The sequence below is a fragment of the Staurois parvus genome, unplaced genomic scaffold, assembly GCF_062004578.1.
Source record: "Staurois parvus isolate SC_StPar_1 unplaced genomic scaffold, SC_StPar_1.0 ptg000737l, whole genome shotgun sequence".
NCBI classification, from domain to species: domain Eukaryota; kingdom Metazoa; phylum Chordata; class Amphibia; order Anura; family Ranidae; genus Staurois; species Staurois parvus.
The window spans coordinates 10,307-35,671 of record NW_028318533.1 but is presented as its reverse complement, the minus strand read 5'-3'; the positions used below and the strand labels follow the sequence as shown (position 1 = coordinate 35,671).

The 25,365-nt window shown below is 41.9% G+C and overlaps 1 protein-coding gene across 1 annotated transcript; it reads right to left on the bottom strand.

Moving 5' to 3' along the window:
• Positions 1-448: 448 nt before the first annotated feature.
• LOC149445222 (pancreatic triacylglycerol lipase-like) lies at positions 449-16,822 on the bottom strand. The gene is made up of 13 exons (XM_089654061.1): positions 16,774-16,822; positions 16,079-16,081; positions 14,960-15,114; positions 11,027-11,152; positions 10,794-10,928; positions 10,520-10,628; positions 8,857-8,976; positions 7,634-7,759; positions 7,442-7,560; positions 6,456-6,594; positions 2,928-3,042; positions 2,675-2,845; positions 449-553 (listed from the first exon to the last, which is right to left on the bottom strand). Exons 1-13 carry the CDS (start codon positions 16,820-16,822, stop codon positions 463-465), a joined length of 1,458 nt encoding a protein of 485 aa, XP_089510187.1. The 3' UTR covers positions 449-462.
• Positions 16,823-25,365: the final 8,543 nt, after the last annotated feature.

The window sequence follows — 25,365 nt, the reverse complement described above, 5'->3', positions numbered from 1 at the left end:
CTGCTATAGGAGTTAAACCAAAAGGACTGAGGGGTCAATAGCCATAAATGCATCAATGCCTTTGCACACCTATATAGAAGAGCAGCACCACTCTTCCACATGTTACAGGTGCATTGTGCACATGCATCAGCTTCTCCCACTACAGGCTGCCTGCAGAGAAAAAAAAAAACCCACACCACACACAAATGGAGAAAAGCCTGCCCTTCCAATGGAGTGGCCTTATAGTGGGGCCCTGTTAAAAATCAGACTTGTTTGGAGAATTTTGCTGCATATGCAATACCATTGCGCTCTAGGCTTCAGCCAAATGCATTACAGGGAGCCAGCTATGTGCAGACTCACAAGGGCCTGACCCTCTATTCCCATCAATACAAGAGCAGGTTTTACTCAAGGCATTATTTCTGTGAACCCACCATTTACAGAACACAGGCTGGACAAGAAAGCGGTTTATCAGCTTTATTAGGCTCATAGCAGGTACATAGAGGCAGGTGTAGGGCAGAGTTCCAGTGTTTGATTGGTTCCTTGCTTTACTGCACCATGTCCACAGAAGTGGAATCTGGAAGGAAAAATTAAAAGTCAGTGCACAGATTTGTCACATTTCAGTGTTGAGAAATAAGACCATAGCCAAATCCAAGAAAACAGGTTACTGCTTTAAAGTTTTAGTAAACCCACAACAGTAAAATTAGTCTGTATATGCAGTAAATCATGCTAGTTATACTCACTGGAACCAAAGGTGTTACTATGCATTGTGTAAAAAGGCTGTTTGATCCTGTCTTCTGATCCTTCCCTTCTTAAGGTCAGTCTTCTACTGATAAGACATGTAGAGTCACTCTAAACATGAGCAGTTTGCAAGAGTGCATGTGATCACAGGGCCAAATCAGCACTGTCCAGACAGGTCAGGGATTCTGCATCTTCCTAGAGCAGATAACTCCTATCGGTGTCCTACAAGCTTTAACATGTGCTTTGCTGAAGTCACAAGACTGCTCTAACTGCAGAGAAAAATTAGCAGTTTATACCATAATTGTGTGTACTGTGGGAGACCAGATCGTAAATGCAGGGTTCAGGGTTTAGTAACACTAAGCCTAAAGTCTCATAATTCCGTTCTGAGCTGCAGCTCTTCAATACCACATGTCCTTGATAGAAGTAGATCATACAGACCAATGTCTAGAAGCTAGTTTCCAAAAACTCATGAAATGCTCCATTGACCTTGAAACTTCCTGCAAGTCACAGCAGAAGTCTGACCTTCAGATCTATATGTCATGCAATGAAGCTTTGCAGCTAGACAACTAACATTTTAAACAGTTCCAGCAAGAGCAGCCTTTTGATTAAAAAAAAAAAAAAAAGTGTAAAAAAAAATGCATTGAACAGTTTAAGGCATACTTGGTAACTTGTTGAAATCTATTCAAGCATAGAAGTCTGACTATTACAAGTCACCATTGTGTTTCCAGCTACAAGATTGTGCTCTGCCATCCTTCCATAGATAGTGTTCATGGCAATATGGATCAAGCACCCATTTACTGCACTCTAAGGTCTGCAGGAAGCATAGCTGCCCCTGTGGGATATGTTAATAGGAAAAATTAAGGGTTAAAAGGGCAACTTTAGCATTTTGTATCCCCCCCCCCCCCCATAACCACCATGTTCACTTGTCTTCAATAAGAAACATGCCCCCATATTTAATACACAAAAGCTGGCCAGTTAGGTTCTCAGCTGTAGTGGGTTATTTACAATACAGAACAAACCTTCAGTTTTAAGAGGTTTCCTTTTCCTATGCATAGGGCATTAAGGAACAACAAGTCTGTCCAAAAACCTGAATGTCTGGCATTTGAGACAGCTTAGTTTTTTTTTTTTTTTTTTTTTTTTTAATAGGCCTAGTTGTAAAATGGAGTTCTGGTGGAAATTCTACACTAGGCCCCTTGGGGTGGACAAAACCCCCACATACTCCTATAAAGCCTCCAATGTGAACTTTATATACATTTAAATGCACAGATAATTTGTAGCAAATTCAAAGTCCTGAAATTTGTGCAAGATTCCTTTCAAAAAGTGCTTTTTAACATGCATGCTCCATAAACACTTGCAGATGTGCTCTGCCTCAATGTTGCTGCTTTGCCCAGGAATTGACCCACAAAAAAAAAAAAAAAAAAAACCACACACCATGCAAGGTCAAACATGCGTTTGCAAGACTGGGTACAGAATGTGGCAATACTCCAACCAGCTTGTAATAACTAGCCAAATCAATGGTAAAAACCCCACGCACCAGTGCACTTGTAACATCAAGTGCACCAGAAAGATAATTTTGAAAACCCACCCTTTAGTCATATTGCCCCTTTGATGAATACATGTCTAAGTTGGCCAAACTCACTTACAGGCATGATGCATGGCCCTGCCTCTGACATGTCTTGTCATGTGATCAGGGACTTACTCATAGACTTGTCTGATCAAGTGACCATTTGCCATCTTTGTGTTTAATCACTTGAAGTTCATTGGAGGCTTTATATTTTGTGCATGTTTGTGTTTTACAAGTAGATCTGAGTTGTGTTGCACTCATATGGACTATACCACTCTGCAGCTCCCTCATTGAGTTGCAAGAGGTCACTTTCTGTCCAACATGGAGGTCACACTGGCACAGGTAATCCTCATTAATCTACAATAGTCAGACATGCAGTGAATGCCTACATACATTTTTCCATGTCCATATTGCACAGTCACAGATGAAGCACCCAGTAATTGTTCTATCAAAGGAGGGAATATTTTTGTCCATGTGAAGATCACGCTCTGCACAGGGAGGATATCCACTTCAGCATCAACAAAAGCTGCGTATGTCTTTGAAGACAGGATGAAGATTAAGCCACTGCAGGATGGAAAAAAAAAAATGCCACACTTGAATACAATCTGTAAACATTAGGTGACCAAAAGAATAGAACAACATTTACCTGTATATTGTAAAAGGGTGAGTACATTCCTTCTTCCCACAGAGTGATACGCCAAGTGTTCCACTTATAGCTACTGCCTGCATAGCTACAGTGACTTTCACATGGTATCTCCAGCCTGTAATAGAACAAATCAAAAGCATTTCCCCTACTGACCAGACACTAGATCCATTTTTTACTCCCAGGACATTTACTTCCACTAGCCCCAGACTGATGTGCCCTTAACCCAAGTCTGAACTGACCATTTGTCCAGGTAGCTGCCTAAAGAAAGTCTATAGTTTAACTTAACTAGGGTTGCTGCTATTTTCCCTATGCTGATTGTTCTAGTTCTAAACCAAGTTTAAAATGGTCAGCTTCAACATTCAGGGGTGGGTCAGGGAAGGGATGCTACAGGTGGCCTATAAATAAAGTGCCTTTATGGTTCATTTTAAAGGAGTTGCCATGGGCAGGAAAGCTAGGCATAGCTACATTTTTTAAAATGGTTTGCCTGCCTTGTAAACAGGTCCTCAGCCAGTTTGTGCTAGCTAGTCCAGACCTCCTGCTGAAGTTTGAGAAAACAAAAGTTCTAGGACAGTGAAAAAATGCTGTAAAGAAAGCTTGAGTGAATTGTAAGTTTAACACAAACTAGGAGAAATTTAAAAAAAAAAAAAATGTGACCACCCTTTGCCTTCAAACTATTCTAGGTACAGGTGCATCTAGAAATTAGAAAATCAAAGTAACATTTCAGTAAATTACAAAAAAAGTGAAGTTTTACAGATTAGCGATTAAGCATCTTTAAATTTTGAGGCTTTACAGCCAGTGACAACCCAAAAACTTCAGTATCTCCAAAAATTAGCTTACATAAGACCCATAAAAAGGGTTCATACAGAAATGTTGGCTTACTGAAAAGTCCAAGTACAGTATGTATACAATCAGGTCAGAGCTCCTTTTACATGAACTATCAGCCTGTGGTGCTGCTGATGTTATGGAAGCCCAGGTTGCTTTGATGGCAGCCTTCAGCTCATCTGCACTGTTGGGTCTGGTATTTGCTGGACCAACACCAGCAGATGACAGCTCAACAAACCACCACTGACTGGAAACTGCACCTCATGCAACTCAATTCTGTGCCTCCCCATTCTTCCTCTAGACTGGGACCTCAATTTCCAAATGAAAATGCAAAATTTACTTTCATCTGGAAGAACTGGACCTCTGAGCAACAATCCAATCCTCTCTTATCCCAGGAGAGACAAGGAACACAACAGTTGTAGCCCATGCCTTGCTTAGATCTGTTGTGGCTCTTAAAGCACTGGCACCAACTGTAATCCACTTCTTGTGGATCTCCCCCAAATTCTTGAATGGCCTTTGCCTCACAATCCTGTGCATATCCCTGTTGGACACCTTTTCTCTACCACTTTCCTTCCTCCTTCCACTCAGTTTCTCATTAACATTCCTGGATACAGCACTCTGAACAGCCAGCTTCTTTAGCAACTTACCCTCCTTGTGGAGGGTGTCAATGACACATCTGGACAACTCAAGTCAGTCTTCCCCATGATTGTGTAATCCACTGAACCTGGCTGAGACCATTTAAAGGCTCAGGAAACCATTACAAGTGTTGGAGTTAGCTGATTACAGTGACATGAAGCCACAATATTCTAATTTTCTGAGATACTGAATGTTGGGTTTATTCACTAGCTGTAAGCCATAATCAAATATAAAAAATTGTTTGAGATACATAACTAATGAATATACACAAGTTTCACACTGAAATTAAAAAAAAAAAAAATTGATATTCCCATTTATTGAGATGCACCTGTATATGCATCAAACTCAGCAGGTAGGTAGTTTCAGATATTTGAGAACCACAGATCTTCAGGATGTAGACTGCCTCATCCTGTCTTATGCAATCCCAGGTGCAATGTTGATATCAGTGCCCTGTGGGGACCAAGTCACTTCCAGAACGTGTTCTTTATGCTGAAGGTAATTCATAATGACACTGGCCATGTGTTTGGGGTTGACCAACTATATTCTTTGCACACATTCCTGGAAATATGGCTCAACAGCAGGTGCTGTAGTGACCAGCTGGGACTGGAAACCTCATGTACATATTTGCTAGCACACCGCTGATCTCTATGGTCCAAAACTGTATTCAAAAAGATCAGAGAAAAGTGCAATGCGATCACATGCAGCTCTGAAATGTTGCACTTTTGAGGTGATCTTTTATGGACCATATTGAGATCTGTGGTGTGCTGGTGAATATGTACATTTGTTTGGGGTTGTTCTGCTGCAGAAGTTGGGGCCTCCTTGATGGTAATGGCCTGATGCATACATTTCTGCCTGTATTTATCAGCATTGAGGTCACTATCCTGACCAAATCTCAAACTCCATTTGCAGAACACAGCCCTAATCTTGCAAGGAACCTCCACCATGTTTCACTGCTGCATGCAAACAATTGTACTGCTTTCCAATCCTTTGAACTGCCTCCTGCTACAGCCAAACATTTAAAGTTTTGACTCAGACCAGAACACCTGCTTTTATTTTTCTGCACCCCAGTTCTAGGTTTTCTTGCATAGTTGAGTTGCTTGGCCTTGTTTTCAATTCAGTGGTATGGCTTTTTGGCTGCAGTGCTTCCATGAAGACCACTACTGGCTAGACTTCTCAGGACAGTTGGATGTACTTTGGTCTCACTGGTTTCTGCCAGTTCTGTGCTTATGGCGCTAAACAGCTTGCGATGTCAAAAGGGAAGTAAAATGTAATCCTGATTTTGGCATCTGCTGAAGCAAGTTGTGGCTGACCACTGCATCTACAATACTTAAGGTTGCTTGTTTCTTTGCACTTAAAGAGCTTGAACACATCTTGAAAACCCAGTCTGCTTTGTAATCTTTGCTTGGAGACCTTGCTGATTCAGTATAATTACCTTGCATTTTGTGTGTGCGCGCGCTCAGTCTTGCCATATGTATGACCTGTAATATGAAATAGTCTCCTTGTGTTAACAGAGTGACTGTTTCACCCAGTTTTAAGCCTCCTACACAGCTGTTAACCCATTTCAACCCACAGTTGAGCACCTGCTGGTATGATTTGTTGCTCACACTTGCAAAGTCAGGGATTTTGTAGGATGAGAGGCAGGTGTAAGAATTTATGCTCGTTTGAAGCCAAAAGGGTAGCCATGCCAAATATATAGTATTTGCTCAGTCTGCAAACAAATTTTTTGAAAGCATTCTTACAGCATCTTTGCACCTGCCTAGAACTTCCCCAGACAATACTATACCCTTATTCATTCCAGTACAAGGCATGAACAGGGATTCTATTGCATGTTTCTTGCCCATTTCTGGTTTCATTGTATTTGAATTACTGACCCAGAATACAGTATCCAAAAGCAGGTGGTCTGTACAACAGCAGCACCCATAGGCCTTAAATTCCTGCAATAATCCCTATACAAGGACCCACAGTCACACCATTAAGGTTAACCATGTAAACTAAGACACATGCATGTGATCCCAGGTGGTTGAGATTTTAGTGGTAGTGCTGAGACAGCCAGTTTTAGATAGAACATACGCAGCAAGTTTGATGGGCCTCCAGTGTTCAGGAAAAACTTCTGGTTGTCTGTAGAGTCTTGATCATGACCAAACACATATTCCTCTGCCTTGTACCCCATGAAAGCACAACTCACATTGCTGCATGGAAACCCAGATCCCTAGGAGGGGGAACAAAAAAAATGAATTATGGAACTCTAATTTATATTGCGTGAAGACACCAACATGTCAGATTTGGAAAGTTCCCACTACTGCCCTACTTGCATGCCTTCTGAATCAAGATTGATGGAAATTTCCCCCACAAATGCCTGTTCATAGAGAACAAAAACCAAGCAGAACTTTAAAAGTATCTATTTTTGTAGTCAAAACCCCCACCCTAGTTCAGTGTTCCCATAATACAGCATACAAGAGTTTAATATACATTTTAAAAAGGTCTTAGGATTTCAGTCTTGACCTTATTGGAACAAACTTACTGAAACTGTAAGCCTAAGAACTGACCAAGTTCTGCCATTAAGATATAAGCAAGTCCAACTTCTACATAATGAAGTTTTTGTAGGGGCACATAGCATTTGACAAGAGTTTACATTTGATTAGATGCCAGCACAGTACAGGCATGGTAATATGGCAAACCCCAACTCCTTAGCCCCTTCAAACAAGTGGCATTATAGAGTTGGGTTTCCAGAAGAAAGTAATCTGCCGTATTAACAAGGGTTGTCCCAATTTGTCTGCAGAAGTGGAAATAAATACTTGGACAGGAGGTGTTCAATCCACTAAAGAATCCCCTTACATTACCTCCAGAACACAAGGTAAGATTTTGTAATTCCTAGAGTTGAGACTTTAATTTAGATATTCCTACAAAAGGTGGAATAAAAAAAAGGGAATGAACAAGTTCATCTTCATGTTGTGTCTAGTGTTCCTAGACTGGTTATAGTAACATGAACACGCTATGGTCTGTCTAGCTGCCCAACACTAATTTTCCCACAGTGAAGAACCTGCATCAAGACCTACCTTTTGAAAATCTTTATATGATGAAGCAGGGTAACCAACGAAACCACCAGGCCTCAGAATGCTCTCTGTATAGAACTTAACACTCATTTGGTGGTTACAGGGGACATGCTCAATCATTCCTGAAAAGCAAGTTATGCCATTATAATCACTTAACTACTAGAGCAAAGCAGAGTAATATAGAATCCATGTTACCTTCAATAAGCTCATCAATATCTCCAATTCCAAGAGAGATTTTATCACAGCCAGGCATCACTTCACCACCATTAGGGTAAAAGTCAACATTACCAAGTGTGTGCATCATGCCATATCCACCAAAACCTGAAAAAAAAGATACCAAAATCAGAGAAGACCAAACACCCAATGCAGTTGCACAAGTAAAAGCTCCTTGCAGCACAATTCTGCATTCAGTGTATAGTCCTGCATGCATTTATGTGTAAACGTGAAGTTGTAGAGGCATAAAAACTAGTTTCATTAAAAAGTTATTTTCTTGCATATGGGTTTGCACTACAGATAAGACTGCATTTAGTGTATAAACAAGCCCTTAACAGATTTGTAAAATTTAGTGGGAAAAGCCTACCTATAAAAAAGGTTTTAATGTTATTCAAGTCCTGTGACATCCCAACACCTTGTTGGGACAGTGGTGGTGAAGTGTGCAAGTTATAATCACAATCTTCCAAAACCCAAACTTTGTAGTACACAGGCAACAAATTGGCATCTTGACAGAAAAGGAGTTACAGTATTCAATATCTTCCCAATTAATGATGGGCCAGTTTTAACATCCAATTTTGCCAAAAGACTATAGCAAATGCATGCCAAGGTAAGCCAGTGACTAGCATTCTTCCCTGGGAGAGATCTATTAAATTTTACAAGAGCTGTCACTCAGCAACTAGATCATACTGTTGATAAGCCATGGATGAGGGATAATGTACCACACAAAACAGATTCACCATTTTTAATTTTCATAGTCCTGTTTATTAGCTTCATTCTACATTTAATCCTGAGCATTGTGCAGAGTCAAAGGGTATTTTGGCAACTCCTGCCAGTTAGTATAAGGAGCAGCTGTCTAAAAAAGGTAAAAACAAGGGATCATGATCCATAGCCAGTTGCCCAATTATAGCATTGCACTAGAGTTGTAAAAAGCACAAGTGATCCACTCAACCCTTGGCTTATTGAAAGGAATTCTAGCAGCATGAGGATCATGTCAAACTTTGAAGTAAGAACTTTTTCAGGTTGGTGTCAATTCTAGCAATCCATGCCAAGCCAGTTGAGTTCTATTCATGTAAACTAAAACTTTGCTTGTGTTTACAGGACAGTCCGTACTAAAGCATAGAGTCCTCAGATCATCCTTTCCTCTTAGCTGCTAAAAGCAGACTCTGGAATCAATGGTTTAAGAACACTGTAGAAGCCATACCTACCAAGTTTATTCATAGTGAGTGACCCATCTGTGTGAATGGCATCAACAAACACAGCATCTGTAGGGTCCAGTCTTACCAAGGGTGGGGTGTATTCAAAGTAGGGACCGGCTGGATCCAGTCCTGTGAGAACAAGTTTGTGTTAAAAAAGATTAAAAAGGGACACTGGTATGTAAACTCCTTTGAATGAGCATATTTGGTTATTGCTGATTATAGATTGTCAACAGCACACCACAAGTGTAGATGTTTGGTATGCTGCATTGTACCATTTAAAAAAAATAACCAGTCTTCCTTCATGCAAGGACAGAATGACAAATACTACATTTTATGCAGTTTGTAGGCAGGTTTCCTACACTAATTATTGAGTAGCTGGCCCAGACAAGGGAAGGGATTAACCAGTTTGTGCCCCCCCCCCCCCCGGCTGTCGGACCCTACCTTCCCAGGAGCAAAAAAAAAAAAAAAAAAAAAAAAAAAAACACCTGGGCAGGCAGCCACAATAGTTCGTGATGAATGCATGCACTGAACCTAGGCTTGTACTGTTTGGAACTTCCTAAAAAGTTAATTGAACTGCTTTCCATAAAACCCAGTCTGAAGTTACTTAGGGAGTACTTGCAGGTTTCTGGCATATGAAAGAACTTGGGCCTGTAAGATCACATTTGGTATGAAGCAAGGCTACTATTAAAGTGTCAAATTGGCAAGTTGAAGAGGAAAGCATGAGGTCTGTGTGCTAGTGCTCAATGTTAGCTCAGTCTATCACTGGAAGTAAGGTGGCAGAAGTATGCTGACAGGTTGAGGGACATGGGCTCAGTGGTGTCCCTGAAAACTCTGCTACAAATCAGACAAACTGTAGTAAAATTTGACCAAGTGTGTCAGAGGAACTTTGTAGATTTAAGTACTACAGTCTCCAAGTCAGAGTTGCCTTAAGGTAGATTCCACCTGAATGCAGCCTGCCCCTGATCCCAAGTACTGTAAGCTCATGCATGCAGGGAAGGTACCCTCACATGCAGGGAAGGTACCCCCACAAGCATGGTGAGTGGTCCTGCCCACAGCTGTATAAATGAAATCTATGGCTACTTGTAGCAGCAGATAGATTTGAGAGATGCAGCTCTGTCCACAATTCATAAAAACCTCACACAAAATGACTAAGCAGTGCAAATGCCTGAAGTCTTGGTTCCTGTACAGCAGAGCTAATATAGAAAGCATATAAGCCAGTTGCAATTGCCATGTGCCAACAAGAAACATGCCGATAGTAGCAAGCTGGCTCATTGGTCTGCCACTTCCCCATTTAAATTGTCTGACATGCTGGGCATGGTAGAAGATCTGCATTGTTAACTGCTGCAAAGGTGCCCCGAGATGGGTGTCCCGTGTGGAAGAGCCATGTAAATCTTATGACTAGATGGGAGAGTAGATATTGTCATTCCTCCATTTATGGATTTTGTTGATGTTGGCCATTGCTTGGCTTCGCCCTACACTTTTAGGCTTGGTGGTTCTACTAGGCAACATTTATGTACCCAATATGGGGCCCTGAAAGTGGTTCAGGGCAACACATCCATCACCTCAAACTGAGCTTCCTTCAATAGAATGGCTGACCCAAGTGTACACCTGCTGGTCCTCTAGGTTTAATGCTAGCGTCAACTGAACAAAGCACCAGGACCACCACACCTACCAGAAATTCTTCCGATTCCCCTCTGCCTCTTTCCAGCTTCGCCAGCAACGTGTGCCCCCAGACTGTGCCCGATCAGGTGCACATCATTCAAGTCATAGTTGTATGCTGTCTGAGAGAGAAAACTTTTCCAAGCTTTAACATTTGAAAATAATGCAACCAGGTTCTTATAATGCAGCAATATGACAGATATAGATATCAAGTGTCAAGAGCTTAAGATACCCAGAATGAAGTCACAAGCTTCAGCCCAAGTTTGATTTCCCAGCATGGTACCTACCTGCAAAGTGTTCAAGAAATAGGCAATTTCTGCCCCAACTACACGGACATTGTTGGATGCTTGTGTGTAGAGAGCAAATGATCCTCCTTTCCAGTCTACACAGAAACAGTTCACATCTGACAATTCTAGGAGAGCCTAGAAGAATGAACAAACAGGTAAAAAAAAAAAAAAAAAAAAAAAGCACACAACACTTCATAGAACAGTTGACCAGGACCTTTCCTGTAGACACTGACCTTGCACATCTCTACCAGCCACAGCTTGTCTCCCATCTCCACAAAGCCATGGATGATGAATATGGATTTCTGGCTGGGTTTAAAGTTGGTGTGAGAGACTGAGGAGACATTGAGAGCGCTGATCACCTGGAAGAAATATGCTTATCAGCTTTAATGCAGTCAAATGTATTTATTCTTTGAGGCATTTAAAGGGGCTTTAAAATGTTTATTTGTAAAGATAGGTGAAGTCAATCTTCGACGCTTCAGTACCTTCATGTGACTCATGCATTCCCACAGCTGCACAGAAAACAGGGGTGAGATGAACAAAACACCCATGCACTGAAAAATGCAGTGTGGTTTCCTACACAAAAGTTGTAGCGCAAAAGCCTTCAGTAAACAGGCACAGCAGCCCCTTCAAACAGGCTGCCATGACCACACAAATTTGGTATGAGAGTTGCAGCTATCTGAAACTAGCCTTTAGAGATTCAAGGTTTTGACACCAATTTGGGCCAGCATGGTCTAAACAAATTTTGACCAGAACAGACTGGCTGGAATACTGTAGTAGCCTGAGCTGTGTACAAGCACTGTATTTCAGCCACACCAGAGACTTTCCTTTCCCTGAAAGTTGTGTACCACATCCCTGGCATTTGGTAAATGCCTGGTACATTCACAAATGCAAGGGTTCCTTTGAAGTGGTGGCAATCATGATAAAAAAGTCCATAAAAGATACAGTACAATTGACTGGTTAGCTGGGAAAGCAGAGGAGAAATATCCTCATACAAATAAGGTGCAAGTAACTCCCAAATAAGGGAGAAGTCCATTGAAATGGAAATTGGGATTGAAGGTGTCACAAGCAGTTGGGGGAAGGGAAATGTTCATAGCTACTGATTTAGTAGGATGTACATGCAATCCTGAGAGATGAGTGAAATCAGTCAGAAGTGACAAGATTGGGGAGAGAAACATCAGAATATAGTCTGCAAAAAAGGCAATCTTGATGCAATCCTGCCAACTCAAGACTCGAAATGTCCAGATGAAGTCAAATGCGAACAGTAAGGGATTCTAGGGCCATGAGGAAAATGAGACCCAGAGACCACCCTGACACATACCACCCTTAATTGGAGACAGGATTCAACCCCGTGATAATGGGACTACTATAAAGTCTATGAATCCACTAAAGAAAATCATCTCCCACACCCCACCTCTGCAAGGCCCTTTGGATATGACTAAAGCCTTTGATGTGCTTTCCTGGCTTATTTACAAAGACAGGAACATAAGATCACAGGACTACATGTGAGCAAAAATTACTAATTAAAAATAGATTGAATATTGGCTGCTTGGTGCCGAGGCACAAAACCCACTTGATCCTTATCAATAAAGGTAGGGATTAACAGTCAATTGGCCAGAGTTTGTCAGAATTCTCATGTCCACATTTGAGAAATAGGGTAGTCATTTGACCACAATTGTGAGGATTCCTAAACTGGGAAAAGATCAGCAATCTGAGCATTCGGCACTTCTGAAGTCAGCTGACCATCCTGCTTAAACAGATTGAATACCTGGGCAAAAAAAAAAAAAAAAAAAAAAAAAAAAAAGGGAATTGCAACATTGCTGAATTTATAAAAGCTGTAAAACCATCTGGGCCAGCACACTTATGCACCTTCAAAGATTGAAGTCTGCTGAAGCTTGTCCTGTGTAATATCAGCACCCAACATGTCCCTTTGATTGTCTGTTATATGAGGTAAAGGAGTCTCTGGAGGAATGTATCCCCCCCCCCCCCCCCCCCCCAAGCAAGCATAATGTTTTGAAAGATGAGAACTCATCCACTATATGCCTGGGATTAGAGGTTCTCAGATGACATTCCCTAATTTAAGTAGAATTGCATTTGAGGGCCAAACTATCATAAATTAGCCAACATGGTCCCCATTTTGTTGGCATTCCCATAAAACTTCTGATGAGATCAAATGATGCTCAGCCTCAGACAGATTGAGATCTGTAAGAAGACGATCCCCTTCTGTTGGAGCTCAGCCATTGAGACGACTTAAACAGCACTGTAGCCCTTTCAAGCTCATGTTCCAAAGCCTGTCGATTGTCCTGTTCCTTATGCTGTCTGGAAGCAAATTGTATGATATGGCCTCTAATTGTTTTTTTACACTTACCAAAGAGTAACAGATGGAGACCATACCCAAATTATTACAAAAATAATCCAAGGAATGGATCCTAACATCAACTACAGAGGAAAAAGGAAATCATTAAGATACCAGGAGGGAGCTTGTGGACAGAGGGAACTGAACACTATGCGATAATAGGATCATGGTCAGACCAGGGGTGGACTGACAACTCATGGGGCCCCCGTGTCCTTGCCCAAACTCAAAAAAAAAAAAAAAAAAAAAAAAAGCAAAACGACCAACAAATAACTCCCTCCGTCACTCTCCTAGCACCTGCACAAAATCAGAGGGGAAGGCCCACCCAGCTGCTAAACTTCAAAAAAGGCCACTGAGAAGGCAAAAAGAAAACAAATAGGTCATGCAGGTCAGCCAATTGGAAATTCTGAGAATGATGCCAGGCCATTGCTTGGGATTTTCTGTCAGCTTCTCGACTGGAAGACTCTCAGGCTATGAGGTAATCTAGGTAGTTGCGCTGATGAATTAGTTGAGGTCTGTGATGTAGAGTTGGAATCTAGGAGATTAAGCTCTGACAGACTGCATTTAAGATAAAGTGGATTAAAAGGCATATTGAGATCCCTTATACACAAGGACAGTCTGAAAGGGAACTCCTGGTGATTAGAAAGGATTGTCCTGAAGGATCTGGAGATATGGCTTGATAGATCTCTTAAAGATGGTAGTTTGGGAGAGATCAGAGTAAATCCGATAGGGGTGACTGAAACGAAAGAGCCTTCATTTCTCTAGCCATTTGCATCACCTGTTCCTTAGTTTAATGAAAATTTCAAGATGTCCCAAGGTGGGCCTTCAGGTGGTCTGCAGCTTAAAGCCCTATGTATCCTATCCATCTCCAAACTATCAACCAGAACATAAGGGATTAGTTCTTGCAATAACACAGAGCCATGGAGATCTGTAATAGCCTCAGGCAGGGCCCTGATACGATTGCTATGCTGAGCTCCATTCTCAGCCTCTTCCAGGTGATTAAGAGACTAATTCTGCCTGTAGATTTTCTACATCACCCTCATGGCCATCCAGAAGCAGGAGACCAAATCGTAAACAGCTCCCATGCCCCTTCTGCCTGGTTGACCCACATTGGCATTCATGTTGTCACCAACTACAGCATAGCATCACAAAAAAGCTTCCAAAATGGGAACCACTTAATTACAACTGTCATCATGCTATAATTAGGAGAGACATGTAGTTGCAGACAAGTTAACTGGACCTGCCAGACAGGCAAGTGTAAGTTTACTTTATTTGCAGAATACAGGAACAGGTCAGGTCACTGATAAAAAAGGGATCATGACAGCTAGAGAGCAAGTTATTGGTAGAAACAGTTTCATAAAATGTCAGTTCATCTGACTTTGATGGACTGCCATTTCCCCAAGACATACATCTACATACACACAAGATTATGTCCACATGTTTGCTTACCCTCCCAAAATCTCTCCTTGTTCGTGCAAACTGGAAGACACCAGATGCAGCAAGTCAATTCATGTGCTGTCATGACATTGACTGGTACACCCCCCCCCCCCCCCCCCCCCCCCACCATACACATTGTAATACATTCCAGCCAACAGCAGCCAGCTTTCAAAAAGCCAGCTGTTCAGCAAGGGTGCCAACTGAATTGTAATGCTTTTGCACCCCCCCCCCCACAACTACCATTTTGTATTTTGACCCAGTTAGGGCTAACCTACCCAATGGAGACATACAAAAGCAAAGACCTGAGAGGTTTCAAGTATTCTACATAATAGAACATTCTTTGGAAAGTTGGCTGTACACAAGAGGGGAAAATACTTACTTGGAATTGTTGTGGATTCTCTTTAGTGAAAAGCAGGAATCGAGTATCAATCACCGCTGGTGCCCATGGTAAGCGACTGACCGGTCTGGCCAGTGTGCCAGAATAGGGTGGGAAGCTTGAGAAACATCCCAGCCTGTTGTAGCATACCTCGTCAGCTGGACAAACCAAGAGGGAGGGGTTATAGATTGTCATTGTCATTGTGCCATCATAAGCATTTTTTTTTAAATAGAAAAACTTGAACTGAACCCACACAAAATATGGTTGAGCAATATGACATGCCAAGGTAGCATCAAGTTCTCTTCTTCATCCCAATATTGACAAATGCCAATTGCATTCCCAGAATGCACACAACTAGTAAAGTCCAACTCTTACTGCCTGTTCTGCATACCTACAGTGCCTGTCCAGAGGGAGAATAACTGCCACTGCAGATCCAGTCAGCAAATTTAATTGCCTTTTACTACTTCAGTCAGACCTGCATGCACTACTTTAGAAATTGGTGCGGCTCCGACCAAGTCGGAACCGCACCAATGTGACCGCTCTAATAGCAGACAATAGGGTGAGACTTGGCATACGATTTGCAGGTTGCATGATATGCAAATTGCACCCAATGTAACCAGGGTGTTTAAACTCAAAACCAAAATTGTTAATATTGCAGCTTACCAATCATTAGATATGGTGACAGCTTTAGTTTTCTACCCATTTTTCAGCTGGTGATCTGACCAGTAACAGCATTCAGAGAATGGGCACCTATGGACAGCAGCATTCAGTCTGGGGGGGGGGGGGGGGGGGGGGGGAATGGACGTGTTGGATGAGCTAGCAGATTTAAATGCACTAACAAATTGAAACTCCAGCTCACGTTATAATGCATTTGTTTTATCATTTTGGCATAAAAGTCTTACATTAACAGGGTGCTTACAATGATCTTTTTTAAAATGGTTTCATAACTGATATTCTGCTTAAGAGATTGCTCTGTTGAAAAACCAGACTGTCTGGATCACCAGATGAAAATGGGGGGGCTTTACAATCTCCCAACAGATTGCTGATAGGCTAAGCCAGCTGCCTGTCCAGGCTTCTCATTGGATCCCAACTGAGAAGTCAGGATTAGCCCAGTACCTGAACCGGCTGAGTGATGTCAGTGGACATTAGCCAGCTATAAGCTGAAAACCGGTCACAGGAGTGCAGAACAAACTGCACTCCTGTGATATAGGAGTAGGGCTTTGGCCCCACTGCTCTAATAGGACTTAACAGGGTGATGGCCCCCAGAGCCAGCTTGTAATTTAAGGGAACTTGTAGAACGGGAGCCGCCACCGCTGACTTGAGTGCATCTTCACAGATGGAGTTTACATGGCCAAAACAATCCAATACCTGGTGGATGTTGGTTGTGGTCCTTTGAGCATGTTAACTATGCAGTGCAAGCTGGCGTGCCTAATAAATGTAACACTAAATACTTGTTACAGACATCTCACATACACATTGAAATGTGATTTGTAGATATCAAAGAGGGTCATTATATCCATACCCAAATAAAATCAGGTCATTTACTACTGTAGTGTGGAGAGAAAAAAAAATCCATTTTCCTGTGACTCCCATTGAGAAGATGTCCCTCCTTGTTTTTGTGAAACCCATATGGGAAGAGGAAGTGGTTGTCACCAGGACAGGAAGACAAATAAATGTACTGTTGCAAGAAAGTAAAAAAATTGAATGGCTGGAGTTGAGCTTTAAGACAGTTCTAGGTATACAATTTGCAACATGTGCCTTAAGTCAGACCATAGCCCCTTTAAAAAGGAAAGACGAATCTCAGGAAAACCACATACCTCTAATAGCAAGTGCTATGGACAACACCAGGACCAATTTGAAAATCATCTGAAAGTTAGAGATGACAGTCATACAGTTACTCAAATTAAAAGTGATCTGTGCTAATAACAAAGGCTAATATAAATGGCCTGAAGAAGCTAGTTCCCTGGTTTCCATGCTGTTACGCCAATGTCATCCAGTTTCTGACCTGAAACACCAGCTAGTAACTCACCTGCATACATGTGGAGGAGCAAAAATATAAGTAAATTGGAATAGCATGTCAGCCAAGCAGTTAGCATTTCAGGCAAGAGGTCAGCAATAATAGCCTACATCTTTCATCAGAGTTCAGTTTTTGTTCACCAAAATATACATCAGTGCTGGTAGGTCCCCACTGATGCAGGGCAGCAGATCCTGCCAGGCAGCTTTTTTTTAATCTTCATCCATTTACAAGTGAGACCTTATTCTCCTGAAGAATTGACTATCCAGACCTTCCAGAAGTTACATCTTTAAATCGAAGGGGGAACAAACACCCGCAGAGAGCAGGCCCAGTTTTACAGGAGCCCCATATCTGTATATGTAAACCATCTTGCATCTTTCATTGGCAATGGGATTGATTTACTAAGACTGGAAAGTGCAATATTTGGTGCAGCTCTGCATGGTAGCCAACCAGCTTCTAACATTTTAATAAAAAAAAAAAAAAAAAAAAAAAAAAAACCACACCACACACCTCACCCCAAGGAGGATTGTGTCAACATCCCCAGGTATACCATTTACCACCAATAGATGTTCTATACTAGAACCCAGAACAGCCTTGGAGATAGGCACATTTTTCTACTAGACAAGATAACGACATGTGTCCTATCAAGATTCCATAAGAACTTGGTCTTAGGGAAAGAGGCTTACGGCTATGAGTATCAGCCATTTACATATTCATGGTCAACCACAACAAGAATGACATATCAGAATCTTAAGGGACTCCTAACCCAAACAGAACATTCCTCAGGTTTAGATCTGTCCTAGAAACCAAGAGTCATAGTTTGAAGAATTCAGTACAATACAACATTTACACAGCTCATTAACACTCCGGTCAAATCAAGCCCAGACTTTGAAACCATGCAACTTACATTGAAGTCACACAAATTCAAAGTCAGGGGACATGCCAATTTCAGGTAAGATTTGCAAGACATCTGACAGATGTCTTTGCAAATCACATGGCAAGTAGTGCATGCACTACTTTAGAAATTGGTGCAGCTCCTACCAAGGCAGAACCACACTGATCTGACCACTAACTGCAGACAACTAGGGTGCCACCTGGCATACGATTCACAAATCACATGCCAAGTCACACCCAGCATGACCAGGGTGTTAGTGAGGAGCCCATATATTCTGAGGGATCACAGATTCAGATAAGATTGCTTAAAGACCCATCAACTTGACCCAGGTATGCTCATATCCAACACAGCAACTCCCATTAACCTGGGATTCCTACAAAGCCACACTCCATGCAGGGCAAGGTTTTGCAAGTAGAAACAGAAAAAAAAAAAAAAAAAAAAAAATCCATTTAAAAAAAATTGTAACTAAAGGCTTTTTTAGCTAGAGTGGAAGGATTATAAAAGCGGTCAAGTTTTTTTTTTTTTTCTTTGTCCCCATTTGTGGGTTATCTCCAGAACGTGAAAAGAAGAGAAATCCTCCAATGGGTACATTAGCTCTGTGACCCCACTGACATCCCAGGGCCCCCCACTTTGGAGGGATGTCCCAGTTATGGGATAGGAAATGAAGGGATAGCCTCCCTATGGAAGATAGATTAAAAAATAAATAATATAGGGGGTGGGTTTAGGCTAAAACCCTCCTTTACACTATCCAAAATTTGGGCAAAGAAAAAAAAAAAGTACAGCCATTAGTTACACTTTCAGTTACCAGCAAAAGATCACTCACCTTACACCTTCTCCAAGGTGCACATGAAGACCATTACACAACCTGGGGGGGTTTGTATTTAAAGCACCTACAGTGGGTGGAGCTGGGCCTGATTAGCCCTGGTAGGATAATGGTGACCAGCTGAGATAATCTTCATCCAGTGTTGATGTTTCATCATTAACCATTTTGCTCACTTTAAAGTGGGACTTCAGCCAAAACTGTCTTTATAGCGTATAGTTTTTTTTTTTTTTTGGGGTAAATTGTGGTCACCAGGAGAGGAAGTTAGATCTAAAATTTATAGACAGCTATATGTTTCTGTCACTGTCTGTGTCCCCACTGAGATTTTGATTCATTTCCTGCCCTAGTGCAGATCCTCCAAAAGCACCAAACAGACATGTTCACGCTAGAAATTTTTGTTTCATTTTTGATGCATTCTTTCTATGAAGAATTTCATATTGTCGTATTCATAATGTTGAATTGATTCATTTTTGGAATTTGTTTCATATATTTGTTGGTCTGGGTAGATTTGAGAAATTTTGCAGTTGTTCCTGAAATTGCTATGTATTCGATATATTATCAAATAGGAAGGATTCGATATTTTCGGACACTAATCTAACCCACCAAGAGAAATGGCATGAGCTGATTGGACAATATCAACTGGCGTCATGTGCATCCGAATTAACGAATGGAATGAAATTCGGATCCATTTGTTCTCCGAATTATCAAACAAATTTGAAATTTTAATTAATTTCCCCATGGGCTCGAACTACTGTTGCATCATGTGATGTCATCTGATTGAAACAAATGCATTAGTAAATTTCATGATAGCTTTTTTCAATTCATTGACATTCGTTACTATGTCCATTCGGAGATTCATATTACATCCGAATCTCCAAATATAGAATTTTCGGCTAAAAATCAAATCTTAACGAAACACCCATGGCTGCAAGCAGAGGGCATTCCACTCTCCATCACTGAACCCTGGAAAAAAGGTCTGCCTAAAGTGTACCTGTCACGGTGGAAACATAGGGTCACCATTGTTGACCTTCTTGTGAAAATGCTACTTTTCTGGCTGCTATGGCATTTTCTGGCCTCAATAATTTTGAGTCAGTGAGTAAGAATGAATATACAGATTATATGAATGCTGGTTTTGGATCTTCCAGACTTAGGTTTCCTTCACTCTCCATGCAATGCGTTAATACATAAACGATAAGTTCACCTTTCGTAACATGTTACACCCATGTTCCTACCTCCCAACAGTCCTGGATTGGGTGTGACTTTCCTGCATTTTCACCTTTGTTCTGCGGTCCCCGTGTACAGGGGCTTTGTCCTTCATTACTCTATCTGTTCTTTATATACTAACTTCAGCTGAGCAGGACCTGCAGTGTGAACAGTGTGATCATCTAGCACAGCCAGGGATTGACGGGCAAGCCACGAGGCTTCCAGCCACAATGAGAGAAAGTGCGCAGCTGGCAACTCCAACCTGTGATGTGGGGGACGGGCAGGGGCCGATATGTGTTTCAAGAGCTCCACCCCCTTTGTCAAGTGCATTCTGCATAGACAAACGGCCTTAAGTTATAAAATAAATCAATGTTCCTCCTGTGCTTGATCTATGGACCTGTAAACAATATAGAAGCTGCTAGCACCTAAATCCTTCACCTATTGGTTTATAAACTGAACAACAGGATTCCTGAAGAAGTCACATGGGATACGTGATTATTATTATACAGTATTTATAAAGCGCCAATAGTTCGCTCAGCGATGTACATTATAATGGGAGACAATACATGAGACAGTACAATACAATGCGATACACAAGGGGTTCGAGGGCCCTGCTCCTTGGAGCTTACAATCTAGGAGGGAGGGGATAGTGGTACAGGAGGAAATGGCTGTGGGGGAGTGGTAGGAAGAGTGATCGGCAGTTAGCAGGGGGTAGAGTAGGCTTCCCTGAAGAGGTGGGATTTCAGGGTGCGCCTAAAGGAGAGGAGAGTAGGTGATAGTCTGATGGATTGGGGTAGGGAGTTCCAGAGGATGGGTGACGCCCTGGAGAAGACCTGGAGGCGGGCATGGGAGGAGGAGACCAGGGAACTAGAGAGAAGGAGGTCTTGTGAGGAGCGGAGAGTGCGTGTTGGGTGGTATTTGGATATTAGGTCGGTGATGTAGTTTGGGGCAGTATGGTGGACAGCTTTGTACGTCAGCGTTAGGATTTTGAATTTGATCCGTTGCGCAATCAGAAGCCAGTGGAGGGATTGGCAGAGGGTGGTGGCAGAAACGGAGCGGTTGGTAAGGTGGATGAGTCTGGCTGCCGTATTCAGGATCGACTGTTGGGGGATAGCCTGTGACGTGATGCAACGGGTCGATACACGGTGACGTCATTACGGCAGCAGCCATCTTGATACACCCTGCTTCATGTTAATACACCCAGAACATGTGGTGTGAATGCTTAAATGAAACAACTGAAATGTGAGTGAAAAGTTGGCATTTTTGCCTTTTTTCATACTAGAATAAAGCATTGTTGCACTATGGAGGATTTCTCTTCTTCTTTCATGAGCTACATATGACTGCATGTGAGTAAGTTGGCGGATGTAAGGTCACCTACCTACCTATCCAGGGAAAGGGGACATCCTTATGCTGTTTGTGGAACCTGTTTGGACGTCGGCTAGCAAGGAGGTCTTAACCGTGTAGGATCCAAGTGGGATCCAAAAGGCGCATTGGCCCATTGGGTCATATGAAGGAGGTGTAAATTTTGGCCGAAATTTATGATGAAATTTGATTTTTAAATTTTTTTGCTTGACATGTTTTATAACAAAAAGTCCAAAATATTGTTTTTTAGCTCAAAATTGTCAGTCTTTTTTTTTTATAGCGCAAAAAATAAAAACCGCGCAGGTGATCAAATACCACCGAAAGAAAGCTCTAGTCGTGGGGAAAAAAATAACGTAAATTTAATTTTGGTGTCAGTTAAAGTAACGCAGTGCCGTAACACAAACCGCTTCTGTAGCCTCTTCCTGACCGCCCTATAGCAGAAATGATGCTACAGGGCGGCACATGTGCGCAAAATCACATATATATATACGTGATTCATGCTCCCGTGGTTTTCATGCCCCTCCCAGATGGCGTCAGATTACCCATCAGTACACCAGTAATCACATTTAACCTCTTGATTACCAGGAAGACGCTCATACACAATAAACCTCCATTGCTAGTACAGTGTCAGAACGGATCAATATCTTTGATCAGATCAGCACTATACCAGCATTCACATTAGTATAGCGTCCCCAAAAACGCAGCGTGAGTTGGATCAGCCCTGGCACCTGCATTTAGCCCCTACACTTACCCCCCCTCCCCTTCTCCCCCAGCAATTGCAGTGTCAGGAGATCACTGTCACTTGATACATTGCACACAAAACCACAAAGTTCGCAGAATCAGAACTGATCTCTGTTAGCACTAGCAGGTAAATTTTGATGACTCTCATATGCAGCAGTGCGCCAGTACTAGTGCCGAGCTACCTTTTGGTGAACTGGCGAGCACTAGTGGCCTAGTACATCCTGGTCTTTCACATACCTCTTAGATTGTAAGCTCCCAGTATCAGGCCCTCCTAACCCTCTGGTATTGAACTGTATTGTTGCTGTATTGTCTACCGTTTTATTGTAAAACGATGAGCAAACTGTTGACGCTATATAAATCCTGTACAATAATAATAATACCAGCACTGCAGTATGACTTGGTGATGTGGCGAGTGGTTGTATTGGTCCACAGACTCGATTCATCAAATGCCCGTGTTCTCTGCTGCCATGGCCAGGCATAGATATGAGAGTATAATGTGTTTTATGCATTTCAACGACAATACACTCTGTCATCCTCGGGGTGACCCTGAATTTGACCGCCTCCACAAAATTTAGCCCCTTGAAAATTACCTTAACCAAAAATTTGCAGATGTCTATACTCCCCAGCAAAAAATCTGCGTTGATGAGTCCCTTAATGATTTTTCTGGCCGCCTTGCATTCAAAAATTTTTCCCCTGCAAACGAGCCAGATATTGAATCAAGATGTAGAAGACCTGTGAGAGGGCAACAGGCTATACTTATAGGTTTCGGATTTACAAGGGAAAAGATAGTCATGTGGAGCCCCCCGGATGCCCAGACTACATGGGGGGTAGTGGAAAGATAGTTTGGGACTTGGTGTCATCCTTTTTCCATATGGGGTACCACTTATACGTGGACAATTTTTATTCAAGCGTGCCACTATTTAGACAATTGTACAATCTTGGAACTGGCGCATGTGGCACCATGTGACCTAATTTGTGCCCACCATTAGAAGTGGGTGAATGCAGGGCGGTATATTCTAATGGTGGGCATACCACACACTTTTTCTGGCAGAGCTTTCTTCTCTTTTTTTTTATTCAGTACACAGGCTGCATACAAAAAAAAAGAAGCATATATACCCAACAAGGATCAGTGATGTATTGGTACATCCCTGGACTTCGAATGGTTATACCAGAATGATGCCTACAGCTGCAGGCATCATACTGGTATCATTTATTTCAGCCAGCGATCGGCTTTCATGTAAAAGCAATCCTAGTGTCTAATTAGCTGCAGGATTGCTTTTAGAAGCAGCAGTAGATGATGGCCCCCTCCCCTGCTGCCTTCCACGGGCCTTCTCGGGCAGTCCCGTGCCATCGGGGGAACCTGAGAATGCAGCCGGTGTTTCTGCCAGCTGACCATAGAAACCATACTTCCGTATAAACAGCGCCATTTGTATATTGGGAAAGCATCTGATCACACCGATCTTGGTGAGATTAGATAATATAAGGGCAGAGGAGATATCTAGAGTCTGATAGACCCCAGATTTCTCAAAAAAGAACATATGACAATGTCCATTGAAGTTATAGGGGATATTTGCATTCCCTGTGATAGCATTAAAAGTGATAAAAAAAATGAAAGGGACAGTATAAAAATAATTTAAAAAATAAAAATAAAAAAAGAACCTCACCCCCCACACACACACGCGCACATCTGTGTGCGCGAGTGTGGACCCTGTGCCGGTATGTAAACAGCGGTTGCACCATGCATGTGAGGTATCACCGTGAACGTCAGGTCAAGGGCGGTAATTCTAACACTAGACCTTTAAAATGGTAGCTTGTAAAGGCTTTTAAAATGTTGCCTATGGATATTCAAGACGTATGCAGGTTGTCGCCATTGCACGGGGCATGCGCAGTTTTTAATCATGTCATGCTTGGTATCTATTTACTCAGCATAGCATCACCTTTTATATTGTACCAAATAATTGGCCAATATATTGTGTTTTTGTGAATTAAAAGTAAAAAAAGTGTATTTTTTTTTATTTGCTTTGAAAAATCGCTGCTCAAGTATTATGTGACATAAAAAATTGTAGCACCCACCACTTTATTAACTAGGGTGTCTGCTTTAAAAAAATATATATAATGTTTGGGGTTTAAATTAATTTCCTAGCAAAAAATACAGATTTTTTCATGTGACCAAAAAGTGGCATAAACTTCTAATGCTGGGCATAAAATGCCCCCACCCCCCCCAACATGACCCCTTTTTGGAAAGTAGACACCCCAAACTATTTGCTGAGAGGCATGTTGAATCAATTGAAGAATTTATTTTTTTACCACAAGTTTTTGGAAAATGACAACAAAAAGTTTTTTCGTTTTTTTTTTTACACAAAATTGTCATTTAAATGATTTACTGCTCACACATGCCATGGGTATATGTGGAATTACTCCCCAAAATATATTCTGCTAATTCTCCTGAATATGAGGGTACCACATGTGAGAGACATTTTGGCAGTCTAGCCAAGTACAGGTCCCCAAAATCCATTAAGCACCTTCAGGCTTTTAAAGGGCTTTATTTCCTCATTACACTTCCTGACTACCTATCACATTTTCAGAGGCCCTGAAATGCCAGGATAGCACCAACCCCCCCCCCCCCCCAAATGACCACTTTTTGGAAAGTAGACACCCCAAGGAATTTGATAAGAAGCATGGTGAGTATTTTGCAGATCTCGTTTGTTGCCACAAGTTTTTGAAAATGAAGAAAAAAAACAAAAACATATGTGCCTTTAATAATTCATATGGTAAAATTAAAGATAACCAGCCTGTGGCTTTAAGAAGCCAGGTTCCAAGATGGACGGCCCGTCCACTTAGAGGGAAGCAGTGGAGGGTAGAATGCCTGTCAGTGCAGGGACGACGTGTATCCGACGTCCCAGCGTCCTGGGTGACATCAGCACGATGTGGAGAGACGGAGGGGGGGAACTCTCTCTGGAGCCGCAGCTTTAGAAGGAGGAGGCCGGTTGCCGGGACAACATGTTTTGCGCGCATGCGCTTTATCAAGCCGGAAGTCAAAAATATAATTTTTCTTCAAAATTTTCGGTCTTTTTTTGTTTATAGCGCAAAAAATAAAAAGTGCACAGGTGATCAATTACCACCGTAAGAAAGCTCTATTTGTGTGAAAAAAAGGACGTACATTTCATTTGAGTACAGCATTGCATGACCGCGCAATTATCAGTTGAATTAGGGCAGTGCTGAGTAGCAAAAAGAGGCCTGGTCATTAAGGGGGGTAAATCCTCTAGAGGGCAAGTGGTAGGGGGGGAAGTGGTTAAACAGTGTGTGTTTAGTATCATTTTAAGGACCATCTTTCACACTTAAATGTTGTGTTGGCCCAACGGTAGCAGTGTGGA

What these genes read in the sequence shown, in the direction of transcription:
- LOC149445222 (XM_089654061.1), bottom strand. Translation starts at nt 16,822, where the DNA reads ATGATTTTCAAATTGGTCCTGGTGTTGTCCATAGCACTTGCTATTAGA. An exon ending in AGGCCCATCAAACTTGCTGC is followed by an intron (nt 3,043 to 6,455) that starts GTATGTTCTATC and finishes GTTCTATTACAG; the next exon opens with GCTGGAGATACCATGTGAAA. An exon ending in CAATATGGACATGGAAAAAT is followed by an intron (nt 554 to 2,674) that starts GTATGTAGGCAT and finishes TTTTCCTTCCAG; the next exon opens with ATTCCACTTCTGTGGACATG.